Source organism: Helianthus annuus, chromosome 16 (assembly GCF_002127325.2).
Source record: "Helianthus annuus cultivar XRQ/B chromosome 16, HanXRQr2.0-SUNRISE, whole genome shotgun sequence".
Lineage (NCBI taxonomy): Eukaryota > Viridiplantae > Streptophyta > Magnoliopsida > Asterales > Asteraceae > Helianthus > Helianthus annuus.
Window position 1 is genome coordinate 194,052,394 of NC_035448.2, and position 26,103 is coordinate 194,078,496.

General features: G+C 39.4%; 1 protein-coding gene across 2 annotated transcripts; it reads left to right on the top strand.

Moving 5' to 3' along the window:
* Window positions 1-529: 529 nt before the first annotated feature.
* On the top strand, window positions 530-25,235 carry LOC110915131 (universal stress protein A-like protein). 2 transcript variants are annotated; one of them, XM_022159773.2, is made up of 4 exons: window positions 530-829; window positions 23,138-23,229; window positions 23,310-23,428; window positions 25,051-25,235. In XM_022159773.2, exons 1-4 carry the CDS (start codon window positions 631-633, stop codon window positions 25,127-25,129), a joined length of 489 nt encoding a protein of 162 aa, XP_022015465.1. In that variant the 5' UTR covers window positions 530-630; the 3' UTR covers window positions 25,130-25,235. The 2 variants fall into 2 exon arrangements, with proteins under 2 accessions (XP_022015465.1, XP_022015466.1); XM_022159774.2 differs by having other exon boundaries at window positions 560-697.
* The last annotated feature ends 868 nt before the right edge of the window (window positions 25,236-26,103 follow it).

The following is a 26,103-nucleotide window of genomic DNA, read 5'->3' on the forward strand; positions in this document are numbered from 1 at the left end:
TTCATCGCGTTCATGGCTTCTTCATAAAGGGTGGTCTTCTTTTTTTAACCACACGTAGTTACTCTATTTCTACTTCTAAATTACACCAAAATAACTCTAATCTATCCCGTGCCAAAAATTAACCTGTAATCTTCGCACTAAAAGGCAAAAGCCTCTACTACCTACCTAAATTGAATGGTGGGGTGGTCTTTTGGATCACTAAGTTTTTATTTAAGTGAGTTTCTTTTGATATGATATGATGTTATGTTGTTTCTTACTTTCTTTTGAAAGTTTTACTGGGCCCAACGCAACCTAATCAATTAGGCTCATTACCCATTAGGACATGTCCTTTAGGGTCCATTTTCCATGATTGGATTTGATACTTTTCTAAATGGGCCTACAAAGAATCATAAGCAAACAAATAAGCTCATATCACAAACAAACATAACACAAAGGATGACATGTCACTCTCAGCAGGTTACAACACATAAAGAAAGATGTCACACCCCTTGCAAAAGTGAGATCAGATGGAGCATAAAATACAAATACAACCGCTTGCCTACGTAAATAAAAACCTTAATATTAAAAACATTAACTTTTGGTCTTCACAAGATCTTAAAAAACCTTCATTAGAGTGTTGTGTTTGTGAAGATGGCAGAAGAGGAGGTTGAAGTTGCAGCCAGCATGAAGAATAAGGTGATGGTGGCCATTGATGATAGTGAGTACAGTCATCATGCTCTTAATTGGGCCCTTAATACTCTTAGATCTACCTTGGTAGATTCAGAAGTTGTTATCTATACGGCCCGAACACCGGTTGATATCGGCTATTTGTATGCATCTTCATGGGGAAGTAAATCTCTTTGTTTTATATTTTTCTAATTTTTCTTCATGGCGTGTCTGAGAATTCATGAGTTCGTGCAAGTAGCAAAAATGGGTTTTTAGAATATACAACGATAAATGTAATATTTTATTTGGTTTAAAACATTATTGAGTTTGGTTGGGTAATTGGGTTAACTGACAAATGGGTTTAATTGTTTAAACGGGCCCAAACTAAATGGAAAGATTAATCATTAGTGGATTTAAAAAAAAATTATTAGGTTTTAAATTTAATTATAGGCATTTGTTTAAAACTATATAAGATATATAAAGAAATTAGAGAAAATTGCATATTTCCTCTTAAAAAATTGCTTAATTGCGTATTTTTCCAACTTAAAATTAAAATTGCATATATCCCACTTTTTAACTATTAAAATTGCATATATCCTCTTCCTTAACTAATAAAATTGCAAAATTACCCATTTTAATTTATTTTATAAAAAACAAGTTATATAATGACCTATTTTTACCCTTATTTTTACTAAAACTTAAAAAAATACATATTTATTCATTTTTACTAGTTTTTGTAGATTTTTACTAGTTTAGTGGTTTATTTCAGTGTTTAAGTTTTAGTAAAAATGAATAAATATGTATTTTTTTAAAGAATTGTGAAAAATCCACAAAGACTAGTAAAAATGAATAAATTTGTATTTTTTTAAGTTTTAGTAAAAATAAGGGTAAAAAAATCATTATATAACTTCTTTTTAATAAAATAAATCAAAATAGGTAAATTTGCAATTATATTAGTTAAGGAAGGGGATGTATGCAATTTTAATTTCAAGTTGGGTAAATACACGCAGTTTTTTAAGGGGAAATATGTAATTGTCCCGATAAATTAAATATTTTGAGACCTTGGGTAAATGGGTTCTAAGCGGTCAGCCACCTCGCCCTAATTACTCATATTGTACTAGTGTATAGTACTATATAGGCCAACTAAACACGAATCTGGTTGCGCGTATTAAATCAGATAAAAAATATTTTGTCAAGGGTTTTATAAAAGGACAAAATCAAACTTGTTTTTTTATAACATTCGAAACTTTAAGGGCATTTTCGCCATCAAGTATTTTGGCTTGCTTAAACATGATACAATGGATACTTGTTTGATTGCCTAAAGTAGTGTTGTGAAGTTTACTTGTCACAAACCTAACAAAAAAATTTGTGAATTTGTTTTTAGTCTAAATGAGTTTGAGCCAGTTTTACATTGAACCTATGAACACGTTTAGCTAAACTGTTGGTTCAGTTCTGTTTGTTCATGAAGGAAAACAATATAAATCATACCTGTCACAGCAGATAGTGCAGAGGAGAATCCAGTGAGGGAGTTCGACATGCCTGTCATCTTGATCTGGTTCCTCCTTAGGATGCTAACTGATGATGGGGACTTAGAAACCGAAAAGGGTATCGGTTATGGAGAGGAGGTTTCGTGATGATGTTATGACTAATGGGGTGTGTGAATTGTGTAACTGAGTAACCCCTAAACCTCCACATAACTCTCCTTATATAAGCACCCAGGAGGAAACCTAATTAGTTACTAAGGGTAATATGGTCCATCAACAATTACCAACTAATTATTTAATAGGTTATTATATATTTTGATCTCTATAATGTAAATGATTAAGATGGCTATAGATTAAATATTAAACATAATATATTTAATCTTACATTCTCCCACTTAGCCGAGTAATCATTTACTATGAGTATTAGCTAAGCCTGATCAGGAGTTAACACCCATTTTAGCCTTAAACAAGTACTATAGCAGAAAAATACAGCCGTTGAATCATTATGCGACTCAGGACCCCCATTAATCATACTATAGCCTTAATTTAAAACCTAATCGTCATGATCAAAATACGCGTAAGCCCTTTGTTTGATTTGTAACTTTTATTTGTCTATATGCCATTATACCGGTTGAACATATTCTAATAGACATACAAAATCAAACTTGAGGAAATTTCATTAAACATAAAACATAAGCTAGTACAATATGCTCAAATAAGGTCTTTACATAATCCCATATTCCGAACATGTTCTTCGTAAACCTTAGGAGGGAGACCTTTAGTCATCGGATCCGCAAGCATATCCTTAGTACTAATATACTCGATACAAAGATTATTTTCCTCAACACGTTCACGTACAAATAGATATTTCGTATCGAGATATAAACCAGCTCCAGTCGAACTGTTACTGTTCGAGAAACTAACGGCAGCTGAATTATCACAGTAAAGCTTCAATGGTCTAGAAATGGAATTAACAATTTTGAGTCCAGTGACCAGGTTCCTAATCAACATTCCATGACAGGTTGCGTTATAGACAGCAATGTACTCTGCCATCATTGTGGAAGTTGTGGTCAACTGTTGTTTATGACTCTTCCAAGAGATAGGGCCGCCTGCTAACATAAAGATATAGCCCGAAGTGGATTTCTTGTCATCTTTGCATTTGGCAAAGTCAGAATCAGAATAGCCCACCACTTCTAAATGATCACTTCTTCTATAAGTCAGCTTATAGTCTTTCGTCCCTTGCAGATATCGAAGTACCTTCTTAGCTGCTTTCCAGTTATCTAAGCCAGGATTAGGATTAGTCTGATAACGGCCTAGCATTCCAGCAATATAAGCGATATCTGGACGAGTACAGACTTGAGCATACATCAAGCTCCCGACTACTGATGCATAAGGTATCTGGCTCATTTGCTCCTTCTCAACCTCTGTTGTCGGACACTGAAACGAACCGAAAACATCTCCCTTAACTACTGGAGCGACGGAGGGTTTGCACTGTTGCATGTTATACCGTGTAAGGACACGATCTATGTAGGCCCTTTGGGACAATCCTAAGATCCCTTTGTTTCTATCTCGGTGAATTTCGATGCCAATGACATAAGACGCATCTCCGAGATCCTTCATGTCGAAGTTATGCGAGAGTAACCGCTTCGACTCATGCAACATGTCTAAACTATTACTTGCCAATAGAATGTCATCAACGTAAAGGACAAGTATAGTAAAGTTGCTCCCACTCATCTTGAGGTAGGTGCATTGATCCACTTGATTCTTCATAAAACCTTGCTTCTTCATGACTTCATCAAACTTGAGGTACCATTGACGTGATGCTTGTTTTAACCCGTAAATGGATTTCTTCAGCTTACAGACTAGATGCTCCTGACCTTCAGGCTCAAAGCCTTCAGGTTGCTTCATGTAAACATCTTCGTCCAAATCTCCGTTAAGGAAAGCGGTTTTAACGTCCATCTGATGCAGCTCTAAATCGAAATGAGCTACTAGGGCCATGACGATCCTTAATGAATCTTTACGAGAGACAGGTGAAAACGTCTCTTGATAATCAATTCCCTCTTTCTGAGTGTAGCCCTTTGCAACCAATCTCGCTTTGTAGCGTTCAACGTTCCCATTCGGATCCAGTTTTGTTTTGAACACCCATTTGCATCCTACGGGTTTGACACCGTTGGGTAATTCTACCAAATCCCAAACGTCATTTTTCTTCATGGAATCAAGCTCATCAATCATTGCTTTATTCCATTCAGAAGACTGATCACTGCTAATGGCTTCATTGTAAGAGATAGGATCATTTAGCTTTCCGGGATCCATTTCAGTCAGGTAGGTAACATAATCATCCCAATTAGGAGGCCTTCTTTGCCTGGATGACCTCCTGAGTAGATTATCGGGTTCAGCGTTGTCTTGGTTTTGAGCGTTTGATGTGCCTTCGTCATGAGGTATAAAGGGTTCTGATTGTAGAGGTGAATTTGGAGTTGGTGCAGTAGCTTCAGGTGTAATAATTGCATTGGGTACAAGAGGAGTAATCGGAGTAATGGTAAGCGACGAGTCTCTCTCCCCCGCGTCTTGTACTTCTTGCAATTCTTCGTAAGGGTTGGTACTGCTCCCACTGACCTTGAAATCCTCCAGGAACGCGGCACGTTTGGTTTCAACAATACGGGTGACATGGGAAGGACAATAGAAACGATAACCCTTAGAGTTCTCAGGGTACCCGATAAAGAAACAGGTAACTGTCTTAGGGTCAAGTTTCCTTAGGAAAGGATTGTAAAGTTTTGCTTCAGCAATGCAGCCCCATACTTTCATATATTTAAGACTCGGTTTCCTTCCTGTCCAAAGTTCATAAGGAGTTTTAGGGACAGACTTAGAAGGAACTCTATTGAGTATATGAACAGCTGCTTTTAACGCTTCAGTCCAGAGGAATAATGGTAAGTTAGTGTTGGCTAACATACTGCGCACCATGTTCATAAGGGTACGGTTTCTTCTTTCAGCGACACCGTTCTGCTGAGGTGTACCAGGCATGGTGTATTGGTTCACAATCCCCTGGCCCTTACAAAACTCATAAAATGGACCAGGAGCTTGACCCACATCAGTATGTCTTCCATAATACTCACCGCCTCTATCTGATCTCACAACTTTAATCTGACGATCTAATTGCTTTTCAACTTCAGCCTTATAATCTTTAAAAGTTGTTAGAGATTCAGATTTCTCCTTAATAAGATACAAGTACATGTAACGAGAATAATCATCAATAAGAGTGATAAATGAAGTATGTCCTGTTATGCCAGCGATTTGGTAGGGACCACTAATGTCAGTGTGAATGAGTTCTAATAAATTAGAGCTCCTAGTGGCACCTTTCTTATTCGCTAATGTCATTTTACCTTTAAGACATTTGACACATGTTCCAAAATCAGAGAAATCGAGAGGAGGTAAGACTTCATCCTTTACGAGACGATTTAATCGCTCTTTTGAAATGTGGCCTAAACGCTGATGCCACAACATGGATGAAGTCTCTAAGTCTCGTTTCTCTTCCATCTTTGTGAGTGATTCATTAATGTTATATGACAACAAAGATTTGGAAAAGCCATCATCTAGTTCTAATCTATAGAGACCTCCATCCAGAACACCAGTACCATAAAGAACAGAATCATAATGGATAGAGAGTTGGCGATGACCATGGGAAACAATAAAACCGTCCATGTCTAACTTTGGTCCTGATACAAGGTTCCGAGTTACCTCAGGAACATATAAGGTATCATAAAGTTTAATACATAAACCAGTTTTCATAACTAATTGTAATGTTCCAATGGCCTTCACTTCTAATTCTCGATCATCCCCAACCTTAAGCGTTCTTTGGTTTCTTTCCAGCTTCCGGATTGAAAGGAATCCCTGAGTAGAATTGGTAACATGAACCATAGAACCAGAATCAAACCACCAAGAATTAGCAGGAACACTTAAATTATAGGACTCAAGTATCATAAAATAATCGTTACCTTTCTTAGCCAGCCACTCCTTAAAGTCAGGGCATTCCTTCTGCATGTTGTAACACCTCGAATTTTTGTGTCCAATGATGTGTTAACACGTGTCATTTGTTTACACGTGGCATCTATAATAAATAAAGGACTAATTTTGACAAACCTTGAAAGTATATAAATTCGAGGGATATAAATGTCAACAAGGGTAAATATACTGTATAGTATCCCTAAATAATGCTTAAACCTTCAAACGAATAAATTATAGATCGTACAAATATAAAACGCGGAAGAAAGTGAGAGATTACAAACTACAGGGGTTAACTGTGTCAACATGTTTAATAATACCTCTGAGTGACCCTTTAACGTTCCCAAGACTTTGTAACGGTATTATACCCTCACTAAAATAATATATATGAATTTCGCGAAGTTTCGATATGAAACGAGAAAGTTACGATCGAATTCGTAGAAGAAGGGTTAAAAGCGTCAACAGTGAAAGTTAAGGCTTTCCAATATAATTAATAAATAAACCGGGGACTAAATAATGCGGGTAATTAACATGAGGCCCCTATCGGTAAATAACCGAGGGCCAAACCGCAAAGTTACCCCTTCAGAACCGAAAGGCCAGGTGAATCATTACGAAAGATTTCGTTATTAATGGCCCGATTCTGTAATGATTATAAAAAGATTTGAAAATTCTGAAAATATAACCCCACGCGACCCGCGTTAAGTTTCAACATAAGTTGAGGCGGGCCGCGAGCCTCCTCAATAACGCGTCTGATTCTTAACCTTTAGGCGACCCGCGTAAAAGAGCATGGGAACTCCCATGCGGGTCGCGTAAAGTGCCCAGATGCAGAAAAATGGTAACTACTTGGCTTTTGGAACTTGTGAACGATTATGCATGTAATTATGGGGCATGGGCACCCTACAAATGACCCATACATGTAGGGGACAACTACCCATCAGCTCTGGACTGATAGTAGTGCTTGAAATGATCATGAGTTGCCTTCTTTGGCTATAAATAGCCACATCTTGTGCATTACCAATCACACAACTCAAAAACACTTATAACTGATCATTCAAGAGCTCTCTAGCTTTCCCTTCTGTTCTCTCATCAAGAGTTAACTTCTGTAAGTCGTTCATAACCATTTTGGTTCCACATTTCCTTAGTTATAGCCTATAAACGCAACCGTCGTAACTAACGGTTGTCATTGCAATATCTTGCAAATGATTCAGTCTTATGACGAATCAAAAGTAGTTTTGAGTTGGTATTTATGTGGGTATTAAACCTCTAAAATGGTTCCCCCTGACCACCACTCTAACTATGTCAAATGTCGAGTCAAACGTGCGGTTAAAAAGTCAACAGAAAGCTATTTTAGCAATTTAAGCATAATCTGTGATATATATGTTATGGAACCTGTTTTGATAATCATAAAACATGATAATAAGTATATAAACATGTTTGCGCTCGTTTGAATCGATTATTTGCTATATAGAACCGGTTCGGAGCCGAAAGTCGCAAAAGTTTGACTTTTGCTTTGACTTCAGTTCTGACCCGTTTTAGTAAGGTATAAATATACCTTAGGACTCTCTTAGGACCAGGTCACATGTTGGTATAAGCCTCTGTGGTCGGTTCATGAGTTATCCGAGTCTTTTACGTATTTCCGTCATTCGCCTAAAAGTTTACCGTAACGACCTTTTAAAATTAAAACGAGTATTTCGGACACGTGAACGGACCAAAACCTTGCTTATTAAATTATAAGCATGTCCCTGAAATTTCACGTCAATCCGAGGTCTAGAGTGAGAGTTATGCTAAAAGGCGCACTTTTAAGAAAGTTTTACAATTAACGGCGCAATTAGCATAACGCTCATCTAACCCAAGTTTTCGTCACCAAAACTTTTACCCACTGTGGTAAAATAATATTTTGGGAATTTTAAAGATTTTTAATAATTTTTACCTTGCTCATAACCTGCGGTTATGGCTACGGTTCGGTAAATACCGAATATGCCCTTTTTGGCCAAAACGAGAGTTCTACGAGGTCTTTTGACCCGATTCCAATTGCCACTGGTTTTAAATAATGAATAAAGTATTTTAAGCTCTATAAGCTGTTCGGGAAACTCAGATTCCCTGTAGAACTCGAAAATCCTTTTTAAAGTCTTTAAAATGACCGAAAAGCCCCTACGGGGCATATTACCAACTTAAACTCGTTACGGGCGTCACGGAAGGTATCCTACTGATACCAAAATACTTTTAAGGCATAATTGACTTAGGAAATAAGCGTACGACCCTTATGGTTAACCGTTTCGCCTATATTGCGCACACGGTACGGCCCACGGAACTAGTTTTCGTGCAATAGCCGATATGGGTCAAATTATATTATTTGAACCCCAAAATCCAGAGTATGAACTATAAACCCATATAAAACAAGTCTCTGAACTTGTTGGGTCCAAATCATACTCCATTCTCGGTTTTCGCCTTTTCGTGCGAATTAACCATATCTATATATCGGAATCAACCGGTTTAAGCTACGGCTAATACAAGGACCGTTAGGATTCTAAGAGGTTAATTAAAACCTTCGTTCCAGATTAGGAGCCCCAGTAAAAGCTATCGGTGACTTGATCTAAATTAAGGATTAATACTTGCAAAGGTAAATACTTTTGACTTATTTCCCCTATATGGGCTTGGGTTACGGTATATTAATACCGCTTGATTGAGCATTATATAATTCCATCGCTTAGGTGGTTAATTGATTAAATATGATCGGCTCATTTAAACAGTTTTGTTGCTTATAAGCCTTTGGGGGGTTTAATGACCGTTGTCCCGGATATCCTCGGCATCATTTTACGAAATGGCCACGACCATCGACATCCCGGTGTAGGCGTACACCCGGTATAAAGTGTCGACATTAAAACTAAAAGACGTAGCCGTTGGTTTCTGTACTACGGTTTTACGCAAACGTGGTGTGTCTATAAATCTTTAACCCGGCACGACCCGGGCTACTGAACGCATAAAAGAACATGTAAAACGTTCACAAGATCATTATGAATTTTCCCAAGTTATAAAAGAGTTTGTGCCTTGTGCATTCAAATCAATTTTAATAAACATTTTCAAATGTGTCAGTTGAATGTATTTACCAGTGTAAACTGACGTATTTTCCCCAAAAAGATTAAGTGCAGGTACCTAAACGTAATTGGCTGGTATTAGCTCCCTAGCGTCGGGATAAGCCTCGCAAGCTTGATTGCAGTATCTAATGGAACAATAATTATCTGTATTTACGATCCACTGTGGATATTCAACTTCTGTAATACATTTTGATATTACAATCAGAGGTTGAAATTATATATTTAAATTATGCTTCCGCTGTGCATTATATAATTGTGTGGTTTGACTATATTGTTGCCAACATCGTCACGGTAATCCCCCACCGGGCCCACCGGTGAGACACGTGGAAATCGGGGTGTGACAGGTTGGTATCAGAGCCAACATTGAGTGAATTAAACACTACCCTATTGTGTTTAATCTCAGTGACACAATTGCACATACTTGAGTCTAGACAAGAACTTAGGACAAATTCGGATTATTACTCCTTTTTGTCTTTATTTCGATTGATTTTTAATAAGTTTTGGAGCAGGAAAATGCCACCTGTTATATTCCGAGGAAGAGGAAGGGGACGAAGAGGCCGGGGAGAAATCGTGACACATCACGATCAAGAAGCTGGACCATCTGGTACAAGACATCCTTCGATGACACGAAGCGAAGAGCCACAACGACGAAGAGATCTTTACGAACCAGCGAGGCATTCCACTTCGCACAGCTCAACGCCATCCTACCGGCACTCCTTTGGACCAGATTCAGAAAATAATCCCAACAACCCACAACCTTCCTTCATACCTCTACAACGTTCGGTATCGCACCGGAATTATGACGACCCTACTCCATACTACGTAGCTCAGTTTAATCCGGCTGACTACATACAGGAACCTTCAGGTTTTGTTCCACTAGGGCCACAAGACCATTTTTCTGAAGATCCCATGGAGGAAGATGAGGATCCAACTGAACCAGCTCGTGGTACGCCCACGCATCCGATAGAAGTATCTGATGGATCTTCATATCATGGTCCGCAGTATCAAGGCCCAGATAGCTTTATGGCCTTGTTTGACCGACATGAGTGGTACAACACACCATCTCATCAGACATCGCAACCAAGACATCCACAGGATCCCTCTGAGGATTCACGCTTTGAGGCAGTTACGCCACCACCTCCGCCACCGGCACAACCAGTAATACCTGATCCGCCGAGGCGTAGGAGGACCAATGCTCGTATGTCTACACGAGGAGGAGGGGGAAACCACTTCAGCACTCCTCGACATTCAAGTAGCAGCCACTATCCGCCGCTACAAGAAGAAGGACCTTCAAGTCCTATACAAGAAGCGAACTCCGCACCTACTGCACGAAATTCGCCACCATTTGGGTATGACCAACCCATACCAGCTTACACAGGTCCAACGGCTTACAACCCGTTTGAACCATCACAACCTCAATACAACTATGGCTATGAGCGCGACCCATATGTGGTGTCGGCAAGATATAATGCGCGCTACCCTGACGGAGCACATGGAAACATGGGACCACCGGACTACTCAGCTCATGGGTATCCAATACCTCCCAGACCTCCAGTTCCACATCAAGCGCCACAACCACGATTTTCTCCTCCTGAACAGGAAGAAATACTCCATCGACTAGATCGTGTGGAGAGAGAGTTCGAGGAAGAAAAGAAAAGCCACCGAGGATTTCTCAAGGGCTTGGCGAATCTACTAAAGGGCAAAAAGAAGAAACGTGACCACTAGCCCTTAATAGTAGTACTACTGTAATTTCTACTTTGAGATAAGTCCCTGCGTGGACAACTTATTGTATTTCAGTCCCTACGTGGACTTATCTTTAGTCCTTGCATGGACACCTATCCTATATTAGTCCCTGCGTGGACTTGTCACTTATTTTAAAACCTCTATGGAGGTATGTACTATTTAAAAGACCCGTTTAGGGCAATATGTAATTGTATTTGAGATTTTGGAATGTATGTTATGAGTTTTGTTTTAATAGATATAAAAATAAATCAAAACCATTCCTTTTATATTGATCTGCCTAATAAGGAATCTTAAGGGGGTGAAACCTAGCTTGGGGTCTTTTAAGATCAGTCAAGATGGTACGACCTAGCTGAAAGGGATTCTGATTCCCTGTTAACCTCTGTACGCATGGTAACATTCATGGCAGATGTGATTCGTTATAATCACGCACGTCATTCCTACACAATAATCCTTTAAGGATTTCAAAACCCAACTAAATGATTTATAAATCGTGGGTTAAATCACCAATGAAGGTGATCAATATTATAAAGACATCCATTTAGTGATGCAATGCCTACGGGCCAGTACTATAAAGACATCCATTTAGTGATGCAATGCCTACGGGCCAGTACTATAAAGACATCCATTTAGTGATGCAATGCCTACGGGCCAGTACTATAAAGACATCCATTTAGTGATGCAATGCCTATGGGCCAGTATTATAAAGACATCCATTAGTGATGCAGTGCCTACGGGCCAATATTATAAAAACATCCATTTAGTGATGCAGTGCCTACGGGCCAGTATTATTAAAACATCCATTAGTGATGTAGTGCCTACGGGCCAATATTATCAAAACATCCATTAGTGATGTAGTGCCTACGGGCCAACCATATTAAGACATCCATTAGAGGTGTAGTGCCTATGGGCCATAATAATTGTCTTATAAGACAAAAGACAGTAGTAGTCTATGACTCTCTGTCAGAAAGAGATAAAAGAACTACGGTTCAACTCTCTATGCCTTTGATTCTATGAAATCTCGGCTAATATTATAAAACATCATCATGATTAGGCTTTATGCCGCCAATACTATTTATATAGTTGAAATAGGAGATATTCAAATCCTAATATATAATGAATTAATGAGTTAACCAAATATGGTCCCTGTACCATGGTTGACAAATTGTCATAAAAGACAATCATGTAATAATCTCCTAAATTAAAATTTTGTTATCTTCTGTAACAGATTCAAGTTACAATGGCGGATCCCAATGGAGAGAACAGCCACACGAATGAAGATGACTATGACAATGCGTCAGTACATTTGACAGGCGCACAGCTAAAGGCTCTGATCAACAATGCTGTCCAGGCAGCTATTGATCGTCAGAATACTGAGTCTCAAGGCAGATCTGTGTCAAAACCACCCTCTAAACCAAAGACACACTCCAAACCACCCTCTGAACCCAAGAAAGATGACGACAAGCATTCGTCTACTGAGCACAGCGTTCACCGCGATAGAGAATATACTGATGCGTCCAGCGCTAAGGGTTGCACCTACAAATACTTTGTATCATGTAAGCCCCGTGAGTTTACAGGGGAGAAGGGTGCGGTTGATTGTATCACCTGGCTGGACGAGATGGACACGATTGTGGACATCAGCGGGTGTGCTGAGAGGGACGTGGTTAAGTTTGTGTCCCAGTCATTCAAGGGCGAGGCCCTGGCGTGGTGGAGAGCTCTGGTGCAGGCTTCAGGTAAGTCTGCCTTGTACAAAATGTCATGGGGGGAGTTTATTACCCTCATAAAAGAAAACTACTGCCCTCAGCACGAGGTTGAGAAGATTGAGGCTGATTTTGTCTCACTAGTGATGACAAACCTGGATTGTCAAACTTATCTGACAAGTTTTAACACTATGTCACGACTGGTGCCATATCTGGTGACACCAGAACCACGAAGAATTGCCCGATTCATTGGGGGCTTAGAGCCGGCGATCAAGGCCAGCGTAAAGGCTTCTAGGCCAACGACCTTCAGGTCAGTTACTGACCTCTCCTTGTCTCTTACACTTGATGCTGTCCGTCTGAGGGCACAAAGGAGCAAGGAGGCTGAGAAGCGAAAGCGTGAGGATGATACCTCACGAAAGTCCGGTAAAAAGCACCGTGGAAACGGTGAGGGCAAGAAAGGGTCGGAGGCAAGGAAAGAGGGGCAAGCTGATGGAAGACCTTACTGCAAGGTCTGCAAGAAACCTCACTCCGGGAAGTGTAGGTTTGCGTCTGGTTCACAGTCGCAACAAAAGACTCCATCCTGTGGACTATGCAAGTCCAAGGATCATAAGACGGTGGAGTGTAAAAAGATAAAGGACGCAACTTGCTTTAATTGCAATGAAAAGGGGCACATAAAGAGTAATTGCCCGAAGTATGCCAAGAAGGCAGAAGAGACTAAGAAGACAAATGCGAGAGTTTTTCGCTTGGATGCAAAGGAAGCGGTCAAGGACGACAATGTGCTTACAGGTACTTTTCTCGTAAATAATATATTTGCAAGAGTACTGTTCGATTCTGGCGCTGACAAGTCCTTTGTAGACCAGAAATTTTGCCAACTACTAAATATGCCAATCAAAACCCTTGACATGAAATACGATGTAGAGTTAGCAGACGGAACGATAGAAACCGTCTCTACCGTTCTAGAAGGATGTGAAATATCCATTAGGAACCATTCTTTTCCTTTATCTCTACTTCCTTTCAAACTTGCGGGTTTTGACATCGTGCTAGGCATGGACTGGTTATCCCATAACCAGGCCCAAATCATTTGCGGCAAAAGGCAAATAGTTTTAAAGACTCCGAGTGGTGAATCTCTTACCATTCGAGGGGATACGCATTACGGATTGCCCGAAGACGTATCTATGCTGAAAGCTTCAAGGTGTTTGAACAGAGGCTGTGTAATTTACATGGCTCAGGTGATAATTGAAGAACCAAAGCCGAAGATCGAGGATCTTCCTGTCATTTCTGAATACCCCGAGGTTTTTCCTGAAGAACTACCTGGTTTGCCACCAGATAGACAAGTGGAGTTCAGAATTGACATCATTCCTGGAGCAGCTCCGATAGCAAGAGCACCTTACAGATTAGCGCCAACGGAAATGAAAGAACTGAGGACCCAGTTGGATGAACTGCTGGCGAAAGGTTTTATCAAACCTAGTTCATCTCCCTGGGGAGCTCCTGTCCTATTTGTAAAGAAGAAGGACGGGTCAATGCGTTTATGCATTGATTATAGAGAGCTGAACAAAGTTACCATAAAGAATAGATATCCTTTACCAAGGATCGATGATCTATTCGATCAGCTGCAAGGAGCAAGCTACTTCTCCAAAATCGACTTAAGGTCGGGTTATCATCAACTAAGGGTCAGAGATGAAGATGTACACAAGACTGCATTTAGGACTCGTTATGGTCATTACGAGTTCCTAGTGATGCCTTTTGGGCTCACAAATGCACCGGCTGCGTTCATGGATCTCATGAATCGCGTTTGCAAGCCATACTTGGACAAATTCGTCATAGTCTTCATCGACGATATCCTTATCTATTCCAAGAATCAAGCTGACCACGAGAAGCACCTCCGTTGCATTCTCGAATTACTACAACGTGAGAAACTCTACGCCAAATTCTCGAAATGTGAATTCTGGCTACGAGAAGTTCAGTTTTTAGGACACGTTGTGAGTGAGCGTGGTATCCAAGTGGATCCCGCTAAGGTAGAGGCGGTCATGAACTGGCAAGAGCCAAAGACGCCTACCGAAATTCGTAGCTTCCTGGGATTAGCAGGATACTACCGGAGATTTATTGAAAATTTTTCAAGGATTGCTGCGCCCTTGACTTCCTTGACCAAGAAGAAAGAAAAGTACATTTGGGGCCCGAAGCAGCAAGAGTCCTTTGAAATACTGAAGCAGAAGCTAAGTAACGCACCTGTGTTGACCTTACCTGAGGGTACAGATGAATTCGTAGTTTACTGCGATGCATCACACACAGGCATGGGGTGTGTACTTATGCAGAAGGGCAAAGTGATTGCCTATGCTTCAAGGCAATTAAAGGTGCATGAAAAGAATTACACCACCCATGATTTGGAGTTGGGTGCCGTTGTATTTGCACTTAAGTTGTGGAGGCACTACCTTTATGGTATTAAATTTGTGATTTATTCTGATCACAAAAGCCTCCAGCACCTGTTCAACCAGAAGGAGTTGAACATGAGACAACGCCGTTGGATGGAAACCCTGAATGATTATGACTGCGAAATCAGGTACCATCCCGGCAAGGCGAATGTAGTCGCCGATGCATTAAGCAGAAAAGAAAGGGTAAAACCCATTCGAATCAATGCCAAGAGCATTGAAGTTAAAAATAATTTGATGGAAAGGATATTAGCTGCGCAGCGTGAGGCTGTATTGGGAGCTAATTATCCAAATGAAAAGCTGGGAGTAACTGAAGAGCAGTTGACTCTTAGCAAGGATGGAATTCTTAGGCTGAATGGACGTATATGGGTTCCGATATATGGGGGACTACGAGATGTTGTTCTTCAGGAAGCCCATAGTTCCAAATACTCAGTCCATCCTGGTGCTGATAAAATGTACCAAGACTTAAAGGCAAATTATTGGTGGATAGGCTTGAAAAAGTCTGTAGCCGCCCATGTAGCAAAGTGCTTGACTTGTGCTCAAGTCAAAGCCGAGCACCAAAAGCCGTCTGGCTTGCTACAACAGCCTGAACTTCCCGAGTGGAAGTGGGAATGCGTAACTATGGATTTCATAACCAAGTTACCCAAAACCAGGAAAGGAAATGATACAATATGGGTCATAGTGGATAGGCTGACTAAATCAGCTCACTTTCTACCCATCAAGGAGACGTATAGCTCCGATATGCTAGCCCAACTATATGTTGATAAGATTGTAGCCTTACACGGCATACCTGTGTCTATTATTTCCGACAGGGATACTAGATACACGTCACACTTCTGGAAGAGTTTCCAGCAATCTTTGGGCACGCGTTTAAATTTTAGTACGGCTTACCATCCACAGACGGACGGTCAAAGTGAGCGTACTATCCAAACGCTAGAAGACATGCTTCGTGCATGTGCGATCGATTTAGGTGGTAACTGGGATAAGAACCTACCCCTGATCGAATTCTCCTACAATAATAGCTACCACACCAGCATAAAGGCTGCGCCTTTTGAGGCATTATATGGTAGGAAATGCAGATCGCCTGTTTGTTGGGCGGAAGTAGGAGAGGTCCAATTATCGGGACCAGAGATTGTTTTCCAGACAACGGACAAGATTGTCCAGATCCGGGAACGTCTCAAGGCTGCCCGTGATAGGCAGAAGAGCTACGCTGATCCAAAGCGTAAGGATTTTCACTTCGAAGTGGGTGAAAAAGTATTACTTAAGGTGTCACCCTGGAAGGGGGTGATGCGTTTCGGCAAGAAGGGCAAATTGAGTCCGAGATACATAGGACCTTTTGAGGTCATTGAACGAGTCGGATCAGTTGCCTATAAACTAAACTTGCCTGAAGAGCTCGATGGAATTCACAATGTGTTCCACATCTGCAATCTCAAAAAGTGCTTCGCCGACGAATCGTTGGTGATTCCACACACAGATGTGCATATAGATGAGAGCTTAAAGTTTATAGAAAAACCTTTGTCGATTGAGGATCGACAGGTAAAGAAGCTTCGCAGAAAGCACGTACCGATTGTAAAGGTCAAATGGGATGCTCGTAGAGGTCCTGAATATACGTGGGAAGTCGAAGCTACAATGAAAGAAAAATACCCCTATTTATTTGAGTAAATCTCGGGTCGAGATTTATTTTAAGGGGGTGAGGATGTAACACCTCGAATTTTTGTGTCCAATGATGTGTTAACACGTGTCATTTGTTTACACGTGGCATCTATAATAAATAAAGGACTAATTTTGACAAACCTTGAAAGTATATAAATTCGAGGGATATAAATGTCAACAAGGGTAAATATACTGTATAGTATCCCTAAATAATGCTTAAACCTTCAAACGAATAAATTATAGATCGTACAAATATAAAACGCGGAAGAAAGTGAGAGATTACAAACTACAGGGGTTAACTGTGTCAACATGTTTAATAATACCTCTGAGTGACCCTTTAACGTTCCCAAGACTTTGTAACGGTATTATACCCTCACTAAAATAATATATATGAATTTCGCGAAGTTTCGATATGAAACGAGAAAGTTACGATCGAATTCGTAGAAGAAGGGTTAAAAGCGTCAACAGTGAAAGTTAAGGCTTTCCAATATAATTAATAAATAAACCGGGGACTAAATAATGCGGGTAATTAACATGAGGCCCCTATCGGTAAATAACCGAGGGCCAAACCGCAAAGTTACCCCTTCAGAACCGAAAGGCCAGGTGAATCATTACGAAAGATTTCGTTATTAATGGCCCGATTCTGTAATGATTATAAAAAGATTTGAAAATTCTGAAAATATAACCCCACGCGACCCGCGTTAAGTTTCAACATAAGTTGAGGCGGGCCGCGAGCCTCCTCAATAACGCGTCTGATTCTTAACCTTTAGGCGACCCGCGTAAAAGAGCATGGGAACTCCCATGCGGGTCGCGTAAAGTGCCCAGATGCAGAAAAATGGTAACTACTTGGCTTTTGGAACTTGTGAACGATTATGCATGTAATTATGGGGCATGGGCACCCTACAAATGACCCATACATGTAGGGGACAACTACCCATCAGCTCTGGACTGATAGTAGTGCTTGAAATGATCATGAGTTGCCTTCTTTGGCTATAAATAGCCACATCTTGTGCATTACCAATCACACAACTCAAAAACACTTATAACTGATCATTCAAGAGCTCTCTAGCTTTCCCTTCTGTTCTCTCATCAAGAGTTAACTTCTGTAAGTCGTTCATAACCATTTTGGTTCCACATTTCCTTAGTTATAGCCTATAAACGCAACCGTCGTAACTAACGGTTGTCATTGCAATATCTTGCAAATGATTCAGTCTTATGACGAATCAAAAGTAGTTTTGAGTTGGTATTTATGTGGGTATTAAACCTCTAAAATGGTTCCCCCTGACCACCACTCTAACTATGTCAAATGTCGAGTCAAACGTGCGGTTAAAAAGTCAACAGAAAGCTATTTTAGCAATTTAAGCATAATCTGTGATATATATGTTATGGAACCTGTTTTGATAATCATAAAACATGATAATAAGTATATAAACATGTTTGCGCTCGTTTGAATCGATTATTTGCTATATAGAACCGGTTCGGAGCCGAAAGTCGCAAAAGTTTGACTTTTGCTTTGACTTCAGTTCTGACCCGTTTTAGTAAGGTATAAATATACCTTAGGACTCTCTTAGGACCAGGTCACATGTTGGTATAAGCCTCTGTGGTCGGTTCATGAGTTATCCGAGTCTTTTACGTATTTCCGTCATTCGCCTAAAAGTTTACCGTAACGACCTTTTAAAATTAAAACGAGTATTTCGGACACGTGAACGGACCAAAACCTTGCTTATTAAATTATAAGCATGTCCCTGAAATTTCACGTCAATCCGAGGTCTAGAGTGAGAGTTATGCTAAAAGGCGCACTTTTAAGAAAGTTTTACAATTAACGGCGCAATTAGCATAACGCTCATCTAACCCAAGTTTTCGTCACCAAAACTTTTACCCACTGTGGTAAAATAATATTTTGGGAATTTTAAAGATTTTTAATAATTTTTACCTTGCTCATAACCTGCGGTTATGGCTACGGTTCGGTAAATACCGAATATGCCCTTTTTGGCCAAAACGAGAGTTCTACGAGGTCTTTTGACCCGATTCCAATTGCCACTGGTTTTAAATAATGAATAAAGTATTTTAAGCTCTATAAGCTGTTCAGGAAACTCAGATTCCCTGTAGAACTCGAAAATCCTTTTTAAAGTCTTTAAAATGACCGAAAAGCCCCTACGGGGCATATTACCAACTTAAACTCGTTACGGGCGTCACGGAAGGTATCCTACTGATACCAAAATACTTTTAAGGCATAATTGACTTAGGAAATAAGCGTACGACCCTTATGGTTAACCGTTTCGCCTATATTGCGCACACGGTACGGCCCACGGAACTAGTTTTCGTGCAATAGCCGATATGGGTCAAATTATATTATTTGAACCCCAAAATCCAGAGTATGAACTATAAACCCATATAAAACAAGTCTCTGAACTTGTTGGGTCCAAATCATACTCCATTCTCGGTTTTCGCCTTTTCGTGCGAATTAACCATATCTATATATCGGAATCAACCGGTTTAAGCTACGGCTAATACAAGGACCGTTAGGATTCTAAGAGGTTAATTAAAACCTTCGTTCCAGATTAGGAGCCCCAGTAAAAGCTATCGGTGACTTGATCTAAATTAAGGATTAATACTTGCAAAGGTAAATACTTTTGACTTATTTCCCCTATATGGGCTTGGGTTACGGTATATTAATACCGCTTGATTGAGCATTATATAATTCCATCGCTTAGGTGGTTAATTGATTAAATATGATCGGCTCATTTAAACAGTTTTGTTGCTTATAAGCCTTTGGGGGGTTTAATGACCGTTGTCCCGGATATCCTCGGCATCATTTTACGAAATGGCCACGACCATCGACATCCCGGTGTAGGCGTACACCCGGTATAAAGTGTCGACATTAAAACTAAAAGACGTAGCCGTTGGTTTCTGTACTACGGTTTTACGCAAACGTGGTGTGTCTATAAATCTTTAACCCGGCACGACCCGGGCTACTGAACGCATAAAAGAACATGTAAAACGTTCACAAGATCATTATGAATTTTCCCAAGTTATAAAAGAGTTTGTGCCTTGTGCATTCAAATCAATTTTAATAAACATTTTCAAATGTGTCAGTTGAATGTATTTACCAGTGTAAACTGACGTATTTTCCCCAAAAAGATTAAGTGCAGGTACCTAAACGTAATTGGCTGGTATTAGCTCCCTAGCGTCGGGATAAGCCTCGCAAGCTTGATTGCAGTATCTAATGGAACAATAATTATCTGTATTTACGATCCACTGTGGATATTCAACTTCTGTAATACATTTTGATATTACAATCAGAGGTTGAAATTATATATTTAAATTATGCTTCCGCTGTGCATTATATAATTGTGTGGTTTGACTATATTGTTGCCAACATCGTCACGGTAATCCCCCACCGGGCCCACCGGTGAGACACGTGGAAATCGGGGTGTGACACATGTGTCCTGTCTTTTTACAGAACTTGCAGCGGATACTGCCTAAGGAGTTCTTAGAGCTGGAAGGTGCACTTGCATTAGGGTTAGGATTAGACTTATGGACTTTAGAAGCATCCTTCCTCTGATAATTGTGCTTCCTTTTCTTAGGATTGGAGGTAGTGAAATTGGCAACATCAGTAGTGCGATCCATCCTCATGCGCTCCTCCTCTTGTACGCACATAGCGACCAGCTCACTCATCGTCCATTTTTCCTTCTGAGTGTTGTAGTTGATCTTGAATGCTTCAAAAGAAGAAGGAAGCGAAGTAATGATGAAATGAACAAGGAAACCATCACTGATTTCCATTTCCAGCCCCTTCAGCTTATTGGCCATGTCGTTCATCATCATGATGTGCTCGCGAATGCCGCTCCTCCCATCATACTTAGTTGTCACCAGCTTAAGAATAAGAGTACTAGCGTGCGCCTTAGACGTCCCTTTGAACTGAGCCTCCACATGTTCCAAGTAGGTTTTAGCATCTTCAGAATCAGGAATAGCTCCCCTGATTGCATTGCTTATGGATTGCTTCATAAACATGAGAGACATGCGGTTACACCTAGTCCACTTTTCATGAGTTAACTGCTCAGCAGCAGTACTTTGAGTGGTAAGGTCCGCTGGCTTTTTCTCTCTTAGAGCATAATCAAAATCAAGCAATCCGAGAGTAAGCATGAGAGCATCCTTCCAAGCAGCAAAGTTATCACCAGTCAAAGGTGGAATCCCGCAGTTGGGTGTTGATAGTGGAAATTAAGATGAGCAAGTTATGATACTAAGGAAGAAAAACTAATGTGATCTATGGGCACGTTAAACTAAGGCAGGCAAAATAATGACCATTTTACATAATGAAGCTGTGATAATGTCTATTACTAACATCAAAATAATAGACTTAACTAAAAATTTCTACTTAAACGAAAACAAAACAGCTTTGGCCAGAAGTGTAATCATTTAAGCATATGTGCAAAGTGGTTGTAACAAATCAGCTTTGGCCAGAAATTGAAACAATCACTTTAGTTATGCACTTGCTAAGTATGCCATCTATGAAAGAATTAAATCAGCTTTGGCCAGATATTAAAACATTCATGCTTATGATGCACACTTAGCATAGCTTTCGTAATACTTGAATGATAAGTAGATGTATCAAGTCAGCTTTGGCCAGAAATGATATATCAAAAGCTCATTCAAGTTAAGCTATTCTGGTTTTGTAAAACATTATCTGATTCTGATTAATTAACTAAGTAAATTACAAAACCATTTATTTAATAGCAAACTACCCGTTAGCGCGGATCGAACTAATGACGTTATGGTTGCGAGTCGCAACCACGATTTCGACTAATGACGTTATGGTTGCGAGTCGCAACTACGGTCTCGACTAATCACGTTATGGTTGCGAGTCACAACTACGGTCTCGACTAATCACGTTATGGTTGCGAGTCGCAACTACGGTCTCGACTAATCACGTTATGGTTGCGAGTCGCAACCTCATGGTCTCGAGTGATGACGTAATGGTTGCGAGTAGCAACCTCATGGTTGCGAGTGATGACGTTATGGTTGCGAGTAGCAACCTCATGGTTGCGAGTGATGACGTTATGGTTGCGAGTAGCAACCTCATGGTTGCGAGTAGCAACCTCATGGTTGCGAGTAGCAACCTCGTTAACAGCTGTTAATTGTGATATCATAACCGAAAATTCGAAATCTAAGGAATTATGGGATATTATTTCCTGTTTTAAAGTGATCTAATTTTATCAACATATTTCGAAAAATAATAACTGTTTATCTAATAACAGTTTCGAATAAAATTAAAAGATAAAATTAGATCAAACATGGAAAAAACACCCATTAATCCTAAATCATTCCAAAACATAATAGAAATCTTCGAATTTTCTCATGAACATGATGAACCCTAATCATAAAAGATAAAATTATGGAACCCGAAACCTGAAATTTTTTAAGACTTCTAAACAGATTTCGGTTGTAAAACATAAACCCAGTTAAAATCGAATGAACACATGATTATTTTTCACGAAAACAAAGATTTCGAGTCGAAGTTCATGACTCGAAACGGCTGTTAAGTTCATAAGGTTTCAAAATTCCGTTTTCCAAGTTTCAATCCCAGAATTATGGATACGAAAACAGAACTGACTAATCAACATATGCTCTGATACCACATGTTGGTTCAGTTCTGTTTGTTCATGAAGGAAAACAATATAAATCATACCTGTCACAGCAGATAGTGCAGAGGAGAATCCAGTGAGGGAGTTCGACATGCCTGTCATCTTGATCTGGTTCCTCCTTAGGATGCTAACTGATGATGGGGATTTAGAAACCGAAAAGGGTATCGGTTATGGAGAGGAGGTTTCGTGATGATGTTATGACTAATGGGGTGTGTGAATTGTGTAACTGAGTAACCCCTAAACCTCCACATAACTCTCCTTATATAAGCACCCAGGAGGAAACCTAATTAGTTACTAAGGGTAATATGGTCCATCAACAATTACCAACTAATTATTTAATAGGTTATTATATATTTTGATCTCTATAATGTAAATGATTAAGATGGCTATAGATTAAATATTAAACATAATATATTTAATCTTACATAAACAAGTTGTGTTCGAGTTGACCTAACAGGTTCATGAGTCGACCCTTCTAACCGGTTGAACTTTTTGCTCTAAATTTGTGATTTTAGATTATTATTAATATGTAAAAAGATAAAATATTTTTTTTCTCTAAATTTGTGATCCCCTTTAGATTATTATTAATATGTAAAAAGATAAAATGAAATTTTGGGTTAACCCAAGAAAACTTATGTCATGTTCAGATTCACTCGTCTGAGACTATATATACCTACATATAATATTGTTAACATGTAATACTCTTTAAGAATGAAATGGTTTTGATTTCTATTGCATTGTTTTTGGCAATTGCAGCAGCTGAGCTGATAAAAGAGCTTAAAGAAAGTGAGACTAAGGCAGCTCTTGATTTGCTAAACAAAGCTAAAGCTACCTGCGCCGGTTACGGGGTTACAACTTCCATTCCACTTATAGTTTTTGTCAAAATTACTCTTTACAAATACAGTAATTTAGATTTTGTTACTTGCAGATCACAGCAGAAGGAATGACAGAAATAGGAGACCCTAAAGTGGCTATATGCGATGCAGCAGCCGAACTAAACATCCAGTTGCTTGTGGTCGGCAGTCATGGCCGAGGGGCTGTTACTAGGTTAGTTAGCCTGTGTTTTATAACTAGTATTTTGACCCCCCGCGAGTTGCGGCGGTGTCACAACTTATAGCAACTCGAACTTATACCATCAAGTATTTGACTTGACTCGTTTTCAAACGAAAATTACGTCAAACGTAGACCAACTGAAAACGCACATAAAAATAAGCATGAAGACGTATTATATATGACCTGACTCATTGCCGAGAAAATTTACGTCACAACATAAACCAACTTGGATTTATAACAAAACGTACTTAAAAATAAGCACGTAAGAAAATAGTGTTTTTTACGATAAAGAATAGTACCACGCATTGTAGCAGAGTTGAAACGTAAAGTAACCCGAATTTTTACCGGCTAGTGAAAACGTATTATTTTTAACCTGGCTCGTTAAACCAACCAAAAACGTGCATAAATATAAGCACGGAAACTTATTATATTTGACCAAGGTACATAAAATAAGCACGTAAAAGTTAGGGGGGTTAAAATAACATTTTACAAAGTTTCTAGAAAGTTGAGGGGATGTAAGTGGCAATGCGAAAAGTTGAAGGGTTGAATACACAAAAAGAATAAAAAACATTGGATGGCATTTTTGTAAATTTAACAAAGAAAAAACAATAAAACAATAGAGATTGTGTCTTAGGAGGTTTAGCAAAGAAAAAACAATAAAATAATAGAGATTGTGTCTTAGACCAAGGCGTATGGGGGCCGGCTTAGGCCCGGCGAAGGCCGGCGCCGGTCCCTCACACCGCCCCCTAGGCCCGGCTTGTGAAATAGTCAATAAGTCAAAATAATGTTTGGATAAGTGAAAAGAACTTTTTAAAACAAATTTTTGTATAAGGCGGAAAAATCATTTTGAAAAGCTAGGAAAACTTGACTTTTTTAAACTCCATTTAACTTTTCATTAAATATTACCTTGTCCCCACCTCATAAGCTCATCCAAACACTTTTTTTAAAAACTCATTTTGGATAAGTTATAAGTCAGTAAGTCTTTTTGCCAAAAAGTCATTTTTAAGTTAAATAAGCAAACCCAAACACCCCCTTAGTCACTACTTCTATCTTCTAAGACACCCTCTTTTGTTATATTAATAATAATTATTATTATATTATAGCTTTTGTGTTTACATTTAGACCTGGCAAACAGGTTGGGTCGGGTCGGGTCACGGGTCAATTAAAAAAGGGTTGTTTTGGTTCGGGTCAAAACGGGTTTTGGTTTAAATGGGTTCGGATTGGAATGGGTTCGGGTCAGAACATGTTTCGGGTCAGAACGGGTTTCGGGTCAGGTCGAATTTTAGATGAATTCAGATGCGATTTCCACGATTTAGATGCAATCGAGAACAGAGATGATTTCAAGCTTCACTCTTCAGATGCAATTCAAGGACCCGTTCAATTTCTCCTTCGACCCAGTTTCACCCGTTTATTTTTTTCTCTTGACCCGCACTGACCCGTTCTTGCCTTTTCATCATTTGATTTTAACCCATCAAAATTAAACACTAAACCCAAAACAACCCAGGAAGTTGTTATTATGACCCATTAGGACCCAAAATGAGATTAATGGGTTAGTTTCGCCAGGCCCATTTGCATTTATATTAACTTGTAAACAATTTGTTGATTATAATCGGCAGGGCTTTCTTGGGGAGTGTCAGCAATTACTGTGTCAATTATGCCAAGTGCCCTGTTCTTGTCGTCAAGAAAGCAGAATAAATCAGTGACTCAGTGTGTGTGTTCTGATTCGGTTCCCATATGTTCATAAATAAATAAATAAATAATATGAAGTTAGTGAAAATAATAATGTTCGTGGATATTTGAAGTCTATATCTATAATAAGCATCGTAGTATCTGTTATGGTCATGGATTGATCTTTTTTTTTTTCTTAATTCATACCAACTGGCCGGAAATGGTAGGTGGCCCGAGAGGTGGCTGGACATGATAACCGGAGTTTGGAGGGGGTGGCACGGTAATTATATCATAATGTTTCATATTAGTTAAGAACGGTCGCTGAAATTTTGACATGTCACATGACCGATTGATCTATATTCGTTGGTTAAAACAATTTATAGTTACCAACGTTACGAGTTTATAGTAACTAAGTGAAAAAAGGGCGCTATATAAATGTAAGACAGAAAAGCAAAGAGGCGGCATAAAATTTTGTGTTTCCCTTATTGTAGTTTTGTGGTCGAGAACTGTTACAAGTGTTTCATCGTATCATCAAGGTTATTCGTATTAGGTTGTATGTATTAGACAATAAGAATTTTTCAGAAAAAACAAACACCACCTTCATGTACTGTATCTTCTCATTTCTCATATAGGCTTCTCATCATTATTAGACGATAAGAATTTTTCAGAAAAAACAAACAGCACCTTCATGTAGTGTATCTTCTCATTTCTCATATAGACTTCTCATCATAATAAAAAGTTCCTCTTTTTCCATAATTTATATAATCAGTGGCGGACACAAGTATTATTTGCTGGGAATATGGATGACATGTTTAACCATATTTTCAAATGGTGCAGGCGTGTTTTTTGCCTAAAAAATACATGAATTTTTTTTCAATGAGTGCGCTCGAGCACCCACCAAAATACATAGGTCCGCCCCTGTATATAATCAAGTGATCGTGTAAGACTTAGCATCATAGAATCTATGTAAGACCACCCATAGTGGGCGGTGTCCGGCGTTT

Excerpts from the sequence above, each read along its gene's own strand:
- LOC110915131 (XM_022159773.2), top strand. The coding sequence starts at position 631 with ATGGCAGAAGAGGAGGTTGAAGTTGCAGCCAGCATGAAGAATAAGGTG. Across the intron at positions 23,230-23,309 it reads CTACCTGCGCCGGTTACGGG|ATCACAGCAGAAGGAATGAC; the intron begins GTTACAACTTCC and ends TGTTACTTGCAG. Across the intron at positions 23,429-25,050 it reads GGCCGAGGGGCTGTTACTAG|GGCTTTCTTGGGGAGTGTCA; the intron begins GTTAGTTAGCCT and ends TATAATCGGCAG.